Source organism: Mirounga angustirostris, unplaced genomic scaffold, assembly GCF_029215605.1.
Source record: "Mirounga angustirostris isolate CCGP_5_RB_7025 unplaced genomic scaffold, mMirAng1.0.hap1 SCAF_6, whole genome shotgun sequence".
Lineage (NCBI taxonomy): Eukaryota > Metazoa > Chordata > Mammalia > Carnivora > Phocidae > Mirounga > Mirounga angustirostris.
Window position 1 is genome coordinate 124,754,916 of NW_026991714.1, and position 12,874 is coordinate 124,767,789.

Genomic DNA, 12,874 nt, shown 5'->3' on the forward strand with positions numbered 1-12,874 from the left:
AGAAAGGTAAACAGATCCTTGTTTAGGACACAGCCTAGAGAAGAGACTATAAAAGGTATCAATCTTCAACCGAAATTGGCCATCTGGATGGTACTGAAGCTTGGGGCTTAGCACCTGGGCTCTTCTCACAAGGCAACGTCCAGAAGATCTTGGCTCAGAGGAGAATCCAGCTTAGTTATGGGGCAGAATTTAGGGCTCGGGAGGCTGGTCAGTGTACTGGTAAAGCACTCAGCCTCTGGGCTTAAATTAAGCAGGCCTGGGTTTAAGTTCTTAGATCTGCCCCTTAGGGTCGATGGGACCTTGGGCAACTACTTAAGTGCCTGATCCGATCTGTAATTTGGGGATAGTAACAGTTCCTTTCTCTCAGGGTTCCATAAGATCACACATGTGAAGGGGTTAGCGTGGCAGGTGAACACTGCACATTAGCTCAGTTGGGGAGGTACTGTTGCAGAAAAAGGGAAACCCAGGCAGGAGTTGACTTGCCCAAGGTTACCTAGGAGGTGTGACAATAACTGGTCTCAGGATGTGGGCACTCTGGACGCTCAGGACAAAAGAAGTACAGTGGCAAGTGATTTGGAATCAGAAAAACCAGGATACAAATCCCACCCAGCTCTGCCACTTCCTAGTTTGGGCAACCTGAGCCTGTCTGATTTAAAAGGAAAAAAAAAGCTCCTGCCTTGCAGAGGTTTTGAGAATTAGGTACTACATAGTAAAGTGTGCAGTGTCAGTTCCAAGCCCCCATCTGTGATGAACTTTTAGAAACAGCAAATGGGTTGATCCATGAGGAGGATGCAGAGCAAGAGTCAAGAAACGAAGTACAGGCAGTTCTGGTGATTTGTTTATTCCTCATAAACACTTGTTTCTACAGTACAACTCAGAGAATAAATAGAGGCACACGGCTATAATTTCCACCACAATCTGCTGTTGAGGAGACATTCAGTGTGAGGATAAGGGGCTGGGAGTGGAGTGGGCATGTCTGGGTTCTGGGATAACCGGAGGCCTCCGTGATGAACTACGCAGGGATCCTATCCATCCAGATCTGACCCCCAGGCCTGAAGGCCAAGCTCGTGGTGGAAGAGTTAACAGGAAACCAAATGTAAGGAGCCAAACTCTCTTTTGGTTCACTTCGGTCCTAGGATGGGTCCAATTCTCCCCAAGCTCCAAGGGGTTGAGGTGGGTCTGACCTCCAGGTCCGCTGGGAAGGGGCTGTGTCAGCCCAACCCACCCCTAAGAATTCAGTCACTCCATGGTAGGGCCTTAAGTGGCCCAGAGATGTTTGTCCTCTGCCCCGGAGTAAGTAACAAATACACGTTATGAGATGACTCCTTGTATCAGTTTCTTGACTAGCCCCAAAAGGGATCCTGTCCTGTGTCTAAGGAAGGAAAGAGGCACAAATGGGGCAAAAATTAGCTGCTGGACCTCAGGTAAGGAAGACCGCTTGTAGAGTCAGGGGAGAGGGAAATCGCACTCTTACCGTACCCTTCACAGGGGGACAAGCAGACACAAATACCAGCTTGGGGAGACAAAGTGGAAGGCCCGGAGCCATGAAGCCAACCAGCAGCCAATGAGGGGGTGACACACGGAAACGCTCTGGCTTTGACTTTCACAGGCCTGCAGAGCTGTCTAAGCCACCCCTGTGTTTCTCCCTGTTTCTCCAGGGTAGCACAAAGCACTAGCCCTAACCTGGGGCCAGGATCATCTGCCCCCAGTACAGGCAGAATGAAGAGATCCTGCCTCCGTTGGCAGGAAATCGAGTAGAAGCAGGTCTGCACTGGGCGACCCGAGGCGTTAGGGACAAAGAATACCAACCAGGGAGAGGCAGAGACGGAACTGGTGACCCTGCTGTGGGCCGGGGGTCAGAATCCTCACGACCTTCGTCACTGAATCCCCACCGGGCAGGTGAGGGGGCCTGTCTCCAGGCCTCTGCTCCGTGGGCATTCTCATCTCCTCTCCCATCTGGTTCATGGATTCGCCTCGAGGGCGCCACGGGGCCTGCACTTTGGCCCGTGCTTGGGAGCGGGTGCCCGACGGCCTTCAGGCGGTGAGACTTCTGGCCGACTTGGAGGCGCTCTGGGCCCGCTGCACGACTGCGGAGCACTTCTCACGCCGCAGCAGCTTGTTGTTCTCAAACAGCCCTTCGTTGCGGGGTATTCCGTGAGAACCATCAGGGAAGGTCAGCAGGCCTTTGAGGGGAGCAGAGGAAATAGGGGACTGACAAGGGCGTGCGTGACTCAGAAAGCAGCCAGGTACCACGGGGCGGCAGGAAGGAAAACCTGCAGCTCTTACTCCTGAGAGCGGGAGCACTGGACGGGCAAGTTCGACAGACCGGCGTCAGGGCCCGGTCGCTAGGGATTGGTAGACATCCCCGAGAGCATCCAAGCTAACGAGGTGTATTCCCCCCCAGTAGGCTCCCCTCGGTCGCCTGTCCTGCGGGGCTGTGACTTACCAAAACCGTCTACTCTGCCATTTTTAAATTCCCCTTCAAATGTCATGTTGTCATGTCGAATGAAGACTCCGACGCCGTTAAACTTGCCCTGGGCGAACTCCCCCTCATACCTGCAGAAACATGAGATGGGAGCGGCAGGGTGGGCAGTGAGCTACGGAGGTTCACTGTGAAGCAGCTACCAGTGAGCGTTACTTATTAACACCAAGGAGCTGAGCGCATTCTGCTTGTGTCAGAATCCCTGCCCCCACCCACCCACTCCCAACCGGCAGAGGAGGGCCAGAGAGCATGTGTGATACGGGGCTCTAATCTCAAGGAGGTGACACAAGAGAATGGCAGTCGGGTGGAAGGTCACTCGGCTCCTTGCCATTTCAAATTTTAGATCTACTTATAAAGTAACTAATAAAAGAACTGCTTACTTCTTGCCTGTTTTCAGAGGGCCTGGGCCAAGCTCAGGTCTGACCAGCTATTTATCACTATCAAAGCTGAGAAAGGAATGACCCAGGACTTACCTTGAGCCATCGGAGAAGGTCAGTACCCCGAAGCCATTAAAGAGCCCATTCTCAAAATGACCCAGGTAGATGCCACCATCTGCAAACATCAGTTGACCAAAACCATGTCTGCGGCCTGAGCAAAGAGACAGTTGTCAGGTTGCGATGGGGCAGCTTCAGGGACCCCCTCGCTGCCTAACATCCCTTGTCTTTCGTCACCCGACGCGCAAAGCAAAGAAGAGAAGCAGTGATGTCAGCTGGGCAGAGAACTACTACCCAGAGTCAGGCACCAGGAAAACCCGGCTCCTGGGACCTTTCCACCTGTCACAAGCATCAGCTGTGGAGCAGGTCTCTGTCGGTATGAAGAAGAGAGCGCTGAAAAGTAACACTAGCTACCAGAGCGCCCTCACTATGTGTCAGGCACTCTTCTGAGCACTTTGTACTGATCATCCTATCTAATCCTCACGACGTTAAGAGGTAGGCACGGTACTATTATTATTCCCGTTTCACAGATGCAGAAAGCAAGGCTAGGAGAAGCTAAATCACTAACAACCACTGTTGAGTGGCAGAGCAAGAATGAAAAACGCAGCAGGCATCCTGGCCGGAGAGCCCTCACCACTTACTTCCGTTGCCTCTCTGCGAGAAAACAGTGCCACATGGAACTGTGCAGCTAGGGAGCAAACCTACCAGGCTGCCTGGCAACACTGATTCGGGCTTTGTTCCATCAGTAGGGCTGTGCTTACCCGTCGAACTGACCAGAAAACAGCAAGACGCGGGAGGAGCAATCATGTCTTTCTAACAGAGTATGAGGGAGTTCTTCCCGGGGATAGAGACCGCCTGGCAGAATGGCACCTCTAACTGGCCAGATTTGAAGGGACAGCAGGTGTTGGGGAGGCAGGAGAAAGGCAGGGGAGGTACTGAGCAAGGTCACATCCCATCTGCCCAGTTTCTCCTCTCAGGGCTCAATAATTCATGAGCTGTAGGGATCTAACATGAAAAGAATGGGGTGAATGTCGAAATGGTCTAAACTTCTCTTCACTGGCACAATGGTAGGAAGTCAAGGCGCCTTGGGGCAGTTTGTGGCTTGCTAGGATTGGCCCCACGAGGCTTTTAAGTGGTCAGACTGTGTTTCTCAGGCTCTGAAGAATTTCACCAATCCTGTGACTAGATACTTCCAAATGCAATGAGCTGTCACAGGAAATTCAAGGCAATGACTGTCATTTGCTCTTGAGTATCTATCTGTCCTAATTTCCAGATCTTCCTTAACTTTTTAAATTCATTGGAACCAAGTCATTGCAATGAATTCTGTACTTTTCAGTTTGTAGGCACTCAAAATAATTCATTTTACTCTGCCTGGTACATGAGTATTTATAAAAAGCAATTCCCAAATAATAACACAAAAGGATAAGAAGATGTTAAGACACTTCATATTCTGAAGCAGATTTAACTCATTGCTGGAGATTGGGCAACCAATGGCATTTTCTAATTCCTTTATTTAATCCTAAAATCAAAGAAAAGGAAAGGCACTATTACTATTCAGATTAAATCCTAGAATTAGACATGAAGACTCATCCAGTTGAATTCTATAGCCTGATGTATTTGTCCTATAGCCAAATGCTCCCCGGTCGGGGGGTGGTTCTCTCACCTTCCTTCCACTCGCCTCGATATTCTTCCCCACTGGAGTAGGTGAAGGAACCTTTTGTCAGGGTCATGGTGACAGTGTACGGAAGAAAAGGATAACGACTGCAGGAAACAGGGGTGAGAAGCAGAGTCACAGGATGGCTGGAGGAAAGGCCTGCAAACCAATTTTGCTGATACAGTCTATCAACTAACCAGCCCAGTAAGTATATATTACCTTGGATACATTTAACAAACATGCTCACTTCTCCAATCCCCCACCCCCACCCTCATCATCACCACCTCTGTTCAAGCAGTCTTATCCTCCTACTGGTTTTAAAAGTTCTCAGCCTGGGGCGCCTGGGTGGCACAGTCGGTTAAGCGTCCGACTCTTGGTTTTAGCTCAGGTCGTGAGCTCAGGGTCTTGTGATCGCTCAGCACAGAATCTGCTTGGGATTCTCTCTCTCCTTCTGCCCACCCCCCCAACTCATGCTGTTTCTATCTCTCTCAAATAAATAAATAAAATCTTAAAAAAAAAAGTTATCAGCTAGTTCCAATTTTCTATGATGTGGGATAGAAACTGAGGATTAATCTACAAATATTTGCTTGATAGCTACTATGTGTTTAGTTGATGTATAAAATATAGTCTCTTCCTTCAATGAGTTTACAGTCTAGCTGGTAAGACTAATAATGGAAAGACAGAACAATATGAGAGATAATGTCATTAAGTGCCAAACTGGATGGCAGAGATGAACAGAGACAAGGGCTGGGCACAACTGAAAACAAGCGGTCAAGAAAGCAAAAGGCAGTTACCCATGGAGAAAACCTGGGGAATGAAAGCACAAAGAGCTATGTAAGCTGGATGTTCAGTAGGAAACTAATAAGCTGGGTTTTACTGCAGTGGAAGGTTTATTTAAGGAGTAAGAGGAATTAAGTTTGTCTAGGTACTCAGCAGAAATCTGAAATCTGAAAGAAAACCTCTCAGATTTAAATCCAAATTCCGTCATTTCATAAATGGAGAAAGAGAAGTGAAGAGCTAGTCTGTGGCCGGGCTGGACTAGTGTCCCGGCCTCCCCTGACTGCTGCTAGTTCTTTCTCTCTTGTATTGTACGCTCTGCTTTTTGGGTCCAGCTACTCTAAGGAGACCTTGGAAAGCTAGGCAGAAGAGTTTACAGCTAATAAGGAGGGGGAAAGACGAAGGCTCTGGGGGCTTATGAACAGGCACATAATATGAAAGCAGTGCTTATGGAAAATGAACGTGGCAGCAGGAAACAGGATGCTTTGTAGCAGCAAAGCCCACAGCCAGAAAAGCTTGCAAGGCAGGAGATGTGATCATTCAGGAGACTGTGAAAATGAGCACAAATCGCTCTCCCTCTGCTCGTGCCCTTGTGATGACACGGCAGCACCTCCATTAACAGTCACTTTATTCCCCCACCCGCTGGGTCTGGGTGGGTAGAGGTTTGGAAAATGCTCATCCACACAGGGCTTGCCCTCTCACTGCACTTGGAACTGTCCTGCCCCCCTGTGGACAAGCCCGGGCGAGTTGGCTGGTGACGAGGGGTCATGTGGAGCTGCTGTCCCAACTGCCCACAGATGCATGGGTGAGCTCAGGCATGACTAGCAGAGCTGCTCCTGAGCCCAGGTCCAAATTACTGAGCCACAGAATGACAGACTAAATACATGGTGGTTGTTTTAAGCCACTATGTTTTGAGGTGGTGTGTTATTACCCAGCAAAAGCTAACTGATAGACCCAGGTACAAAATCGTGAGGCCTGAACTAAGGGGATAACAGCGTAATGGGAGCAGAAGGAAGGAGTGGTGATGACAGAAATATTATAGAAAAACAAACACCCAGTAACATTTGGAGACTGGCTAGGTATGGCTTCATGTGTGCAGTAAAAGAATGCTTGTATTCAGAGATATCCGAGGGGTGCCTGGGTGGCTCAGTCGTTAAGCGTCTGCCTTCAGTTCAGGTCATGATCCCAGGGTCCTGGGATCGAGCCCCGCATCGGGCTCCCTGCTCAGTGGGAAGCCTGCTTCTCCCTCTCCCACTCCCCCTGCTTGTGTTGCCTCTCTCGCTGTGTCTCTCTCTGTCAAATAAATAAAATCTTAAAAAAAAAAAAAAAGATCCTATAAGAAGGGGGTTAAGATACCTAAAATATCATTAAATACGAACAGAGACAAATAAGCATTTGACATATTTTTACAAGTGCAATCCCTACTTCTTATTTAATTTCTAGGTCTGTTTACTCACCTCTTCATCTTTTCCAGATCTAAGCAATATAACATTTTTGCAAGTGACTGTGACAACGCAGAGTCCTAGGCCCACACCCAGATCTACTGAATCAGATTCTGTAAGTTAGAGCCGGGGAATCTGCAGTTTTAACAAGCACATCGTTGGATTGCTACACACTTTAAAGCGTGGGGACTACTACTCCAATAAACAGATAAACTATGTGTGAAAGTTCTCTGATCTATAAGTCACTATTGAAAGGTCCCCTGTTATTAATAATGAACCTAGAGGGGGGTGCCTGGGTGGCTCAGTGGGTTAAGCATCTGCCTTCAGCTCAGGTCATGATCCCAGGGTCCTGGGATCGAGCCCCACATCAGGCTCCCTGCAGCAGGGAGCCTGCTTCTCCCCTCTCCCCCCTGCTCATCCGTTCACTCACTCACTCTCTCCATCGTTATTTCTAAAAGATTTTTTATTTATTTGACAGAGAGAGACACAGCGAGAGAGGGGACACAAGCAGGGGGAGTGGGAGAGGGAGAAGCAGGCTTCCCGCTGAGTAGGGAACCTGACGCGGGGCTCGATCCCAGGACCCTGGAACCATGACCTGAGCTGAAGGCAGACGCTTAACGACTGAGTCATCCAGGCGCCCCAAATAACTAACATCTTAAAAAAAAAAATGAACCTAGAGGGGTGCCTAGGTGGCTCAGTCGGTTAAGCGTCTGCCTTTGACTCAGATCATGATCCCAGGGTCTTGGGATGGAACCCTGCATCAGGGCTCCCTGCTCATCCAGGAGTCTGCTTCTCTCTCTCCCTCTCCCTCTGCCCCTCCCCACTCCCTTGTGCACTCTCTCTCTTTCAAATAAATAAATAAAATCTTAAAAAAAAAAATGAACCTAGAGTCTAACCCTCAAGCATCTGATTGAGTTCCAATAGGACAAGTGCACCTCTTCTTCAGAGCATGTGGGCCAGGCCTGGAGGACCAAACAGGAGTGGATTTTTAAATCCCTGCGGCCTGATGCCAACAGCCAGCTTTCTTCAAGTCCCAGAGAAGCCCAAATCACACACAATGTTAACGGTTGTATTGCTGTTTCCATTATGGAACAACAAGATGGGCTTACAAAGAGTAGGTTCCTCAGTACAAGAGGGATCTGGCACATTTGATACTAAAACGATGCTTTAAATGTTCAACTAAAACAAGATGTACATTAGTTTGTATTCTCCAAATTGTGATGGTAGATGGGGCTGGGTTATTTATACTCCAGGTCAGCCAACACAACGCTCTGGAATCAACTGAGCTAACCCCAGAGAAGCTATTTGAAGTATCTTTACAACAGCAACTAACAGGAATTGACTCCTTACTGTGTGCTATAGTGTTTTTTAAATACATAATCTAATTTCAGCTCACAGCTTTATGAGGTGGGTAGTACTATCATTTCCACTTTATGGATGAGGGAACTGAGGAGTAGAGAGGGTAAGTAAGTTCACCAAGGAACCCTAGCTAACATGTGCAAGTTAGAAGCAGAGACTTGGGGGTCAGCCTCTGGGGCCCATGCTCCTAAACCCCATCCTGTCTTCCTACCCCACATGCCTCCCAGTGTAATACAGTGGCATGTGGGCCCAGGAGCGCCAATACCGGGGCTCCCACCCCAGTGCACTGTGTAACTTCGGGAAGGTTACTTAAATGCCTCTAAACCTTGGTCTCCTCCCCTGTAAAGTACAGAAAATATACCTACTTCAGAGAATTGGCATGGATTAAATTAAATAAGATACACTGGGGTGCCTGGATCACTCAGTCGGTTAAGCGTCTGCCTTGGCTCTGGTCATGATCTCAGGGTCCTGGGATCAAGCCCCACTTCAGGCTCCCTGCTCAGTGGAAGCCTGCTTCTCCCTCTCCCTTTGCTGCTCCCTCTACTTGTTCTGTCAGTTAAATAAATAAAATCTTAAAAAATAAATTAAATAAGATACATGAAAGTACCTAGAACACCACCAGGCCCTGTCTCTTAAATATTATTCTTTTCCCCCTTCCAAAATAGACACCTCAACTCACACATTCACTTACTGTAATGGAAATTTCTCTAAAGTCTCAGTATAAAAATGCTACCAATATAATTAAAATAACATTTGGGAAAAAATTCAGCAATTTTGCCTTAGGTAAATTCTAAGGTGAGAAAAAGTAAACTGCAATTGCCACTTGTCTGTTTTTTATGGCCATCCCATGGGATATTTTAATTTTGGTCTATGTCATGATGCTTTTGGATATAGATGCTGTAAGCCCAGAAATGGTCTGATGTGCAAACAGCTGGCCCTGAACAGAGCAGGGCTCAATCACATCTTCTGGGCCCTGGCCCTGTCTCAAAGCTCTCGTTTCCTCCCAGCTTTGAGGACAGATGAATCCTGAGAATCCCTGGCTCTCACCCAAACAGGGAGCAACATTCGTTTCTACCCCCATAATGAGGCCAGCTTGGGAAGCTCTTCCAGTGATGTCTGGGAGCCCCTCCCACAGCTCCACCAGGGATTTTCTCGCTGTTGCTACTCGGGAGCTCCATGCCCAGGCTCTCTCACATAGCAGAAGATGTCCCGAGGCAGGGATCATTTTCTTCTTGTCTTAAAGCCCCTAGAAAGCTCTGGGGCTATGTTCTCTGATGGGTGACGCTGGTACCTGGTGTGCCATCTCTGCTCCACCAATGTTCCACAAGGTCAGCATCCAAGTTCAGGCTCAAGCCTCTTGTTGTCAGCCCAGCATCAGTGTGCCTGGGGTAGAGGTCAGCATGACTCCACTGCAAATACAACATTAATGAGGGGAAGAGAAGCAGTTTTCCATCGAAACTGCAGAGGAAAACTTTTTCCGGTCCAGAGAAGCTTTGACAACTACAGGCCGTCTTCAGCTCTTTCCAGAACTAATGAAGTCGGCGTACTAAAAGTCAGCTTATGGAACAAATCTGAAATATTTCATTCCTTCAAAACAAGTCAGAATCTTAAAGGCCGTGTCTTATAATAAATCTTATCACTAAACAACCATTCCGAAACATAAATACAGAATCATGATTTATGCAGGGAGATGATAAGATAAGGGCATTTCCTTTTGATGTCTGGCAGCTGTAAACTTGTCTTCACTCGGAGGTCTGGAAGGAGTTACTGTGATGCCTTGTGAGGAGTCAGTCTGACTGCCCAGGGGCTCAGAGGCAGCAGACTCCAGCATCTGTTTACTTTTTCTCAAGGCTATGTGAAACTTCCACACAGTGGTATCCCACTTGTTTCAGAGGGACCAACACAAGGTCCCTGAAAGAAAGGGAATGGCGTTTCTCCAGTTTGAAGACTATCTTTGGACAAAGTACTAGTCAGCCCCTCAAATTGTAAACCTAGCCACTCTTTTGGTATGCTGTTACTCTGAGGGAATAGATCCTAAAGTTTTTAAAGATGCCAATGAACCTGAAAAGATCATCCTCCAATTACCAAATGTGGCGGATTGTAATTTCCAAAGACATTTGCAGTCTTAACTCCGGTATTACGCGTTCTATAATTTGACCTTGCCATTGCCCCATCAAAAGGTGGAGTCTAACTCCTCTTCTTTGAATCGGGGCAGGCTTGTGATTGCTTCAACCGATAGAACACGATGGAAGAGATGGTGTGTTCTGAGGTCAGATCAGAAAAGGTGATGCATCTTCCCTCTTGCTCACTGGTACGCTTGCACTTGGAGACCTGAGCCACCACAGAAGAAGTCTTACTACAGTGGGGCTACCGTGCTATGAGGAAGCTGAGCCACAAAGAGACACATGTGTTGGTGCTCCAGTTGGCAATTCTCATCTTTGAATCAGCCTACCCCAGGCACCAGCTGTGAGCAAAGGAGCCTGCAGATGATTCTAGCTCCCAGCCACTGAGTCGGCATCCCATCTAAGGTAGCATGGAGCAGAGCGAGGTCATCCCCATGATGCCCTTTACAAATTCCTGATTCACAGAATCTGTGAGCATCACTCGGTTGTTTTAAGCAGCTAAGGTTGGGGTATAATGTTATACAGCTATAGTAACTGGAACATCATCTCTCCACCTAACCCTGCCACCTCCTCTCTCATTTGTTTTTCCAAAAGTACATTTCCATTCCTTTCTTTATCTCGGGAGACAGAGCAAACTCCCTTCAACAGCTGCTGGTCAACATGATGTCCATTCCCAAGAACACAACCGGAAGTGCTAACTAAAGGACACACGTGGACTCTATGGGTCTCAGGCCATGGTTGAACACATTTGACTAGAAACTTGTACCTATGTCCAAATAACTGACACTGTCATCGCCTGGGACAGTGATTTTCGTTTATGACTTCTATAATTAGCCATGCTAAGTAATTGTCAGCCGTACAGCCACTGACCCCAAAAGAAATCATGGTCACTGAGACAAATCTAGTTTGATACAGGATAGCCGGCGCTGATGAAGACTGAAAACCCAACACTTTAAGAAGGACGCAAATCAGTATTTATATCAGTTACCCAAAAAATCTTCTTAAAGAGAACACGTAGCCTAGGAATTTAGGCTTCAGCATACATATGGAATCTAGTCACAAAACCAAGAAGATGCAGGCTTTTAAACAGGTACCCACCCTTTCTGCTCTTTTGATAGATGGGTTGCAAATGATCAATCCAAACATTTATCTAAAAGAAAATGACTTTTGTCCCTGAACCGAATATACTATTGGTCTGCGCAACAGACTACATCCCTGCCATCTTTATTTTCTCCTCACCCAGACATTTCCAAATAGAACTTGGAGACAGGAATGTTAACTTCTGTTTCCATTCCATTTGTCTTTTTTTAGAGTTTAGAAATCAAAGTTGCTACAAAATATTTATGCATTCAAGATGTCTTCTGTTCAAATTCAGATTAAAAACAACAACAACAAAAAAGCTAACGTAAAGAGGGACAGATTTTCACTTTAAGAATATTGCTTTGAGGCAGCCAGCTTTCCCTACATATACCTTTACATTGTTCCTCCAAAGCCTCCCCAGAGTATGACCGTCTTGTCAAAGTTCTCTTAATTATAAAGAAAGCAGTCTTAGGCTTTTAGAATCCTAAAGAGAAGAAAAGGAAGACTTTGGTGAACAAAAATTAGGCTTGTAAGAAACCTAGAACAAAAAGTCACACATTCCTTTTAAAGTGTTTTAAATGAGCTTGAAATAACTGTTTTTCTTATAAGTCTACAAGTCTTTTTACTATAAGTCTTCCTTGAACTCGAAAAGTAAAAAAAAAAAAAAAAATGTTTTGCTACCAGATAAAGGTCTTATTTAGGAAGACTGGTCTTATTTAGGAAGACTGGGACAGATTGAAGAAATTGGGAAGAAAATCCTGACACCAGAAAGATTAAAAAAAAAAAAGACTTGAGGGTGATGAGGACTGCCATCCTATTTCATGAAAAAGGAAATGCCTGGACCGAGTTCTAATAAAGCCGAGCTATTCCTGCGGATACCTAAGCAGTTTGGAGATGCTACCCAGCAGCGTGCCACCATCCACTAATTGAGGCATCCCATTCCCCAAGCCTCATTGTGTGGGACGTCTCTCCGCCAGAGTGTGAGAGGCGGGCCCAGGCCAAACAAAGCCCTAGACCCAACTAACATTTCCTAGTCCATCTCCCACCCCGTTCTTGCATCCCAGCACCGATCTTTCCCTCTACCCGAGCTCCGCTCTACCGCCTGGGCCAGGTCTCTGCTCACACTGGTCTGCCATCCCCTCCGGACGCAGCCCCCACCCACCCGCTCGCCAAGCCGGGTACCGTGGGCTCTCCGTGGCCTCGGCCCCAGCGGTAGAGACCGGAGGCCCGGGTTCGGCACCCCACCGGCCCCGCCCTCCGGTCAGCGCGTCCTGGATGGAGTCACGATCCCAGCCAGTCATCTCGGGATGGGCTCCTCAGTCCCTTCCTCACCAACCACACTCTCCTGGCCCCCTCCCTCCTGCGCTGCCGGCCAACCTGAGCTCCGCCTTTCGGGATGACAATCACGCCCAGACGCGGGGTTCCAGCGGCCGGGACGGCGCCTCCGCCGGGCTCGCCCCTGCCACCAGCCTCTCCCAACACCTCCACCAGCGCCTGCCCCACTTGACGCCGCCATCCCGGGC

At 47.8% G+C, this 12,874-nt stretch overlaps 1 protein-coding gene across 7 annotated transcripts; it reads right to left on the reverse strand.

The window, feature by feature from the left end:
* Positions 1 to 825: 825 nt before the first annotated feature.
* MORN4 (MORN repeat containing 4) lies at positions 826 to 12,874 on the reverse strand. 7 transcript variants are annotated; one of them, XM_064595121.1, is made up of 7 exons: positions 12,729 to 12,874; positions 11,743 to 11,835; positions 9,440 to 9,557; positions 4,580 to 4,677; positions 2,956 to 3,070; positions 2,447 to 2,556; positions 826 to 2,183 (listed from the first exon to the last, which is right to left on the reverse strand). In XM_064595121.1, the coding sequence occupies exons 4-7, from the start codon at positions 4,644 to 4,646 to the stop codon at positions 2,035 to 2,037; spliced, it is 441 nt and encodes a 146-aa protein (XP_064451191.1). In that variant the 5' UTR covers positions 4,647 to 4,677; positions 9,440 to 9,557; positions 11,743 to 11,835; positions 12,729 to 12,874; the 3' UTR covers positions 826 to 2,034. The 7 variants fall into 7 exon arrangements, 6 of the variants coding, with proteins under 6 accessions (XP_064451191.1, XP_045734519.1, XP_064451193.1 ...); XR_008506384.2 differs by lacking the exons at positions 9,440 to 9,557; positions 11,743 to 11,835; positions 12,729 to 12,874 and adding an exon at positions 12,534 to 12,658 and having other exon boundaries at positions 826 to 1,372; positions 1,810 to 2,183; XM_045878563.2 differs by lacking the exon at positions 11,743 to 11,835.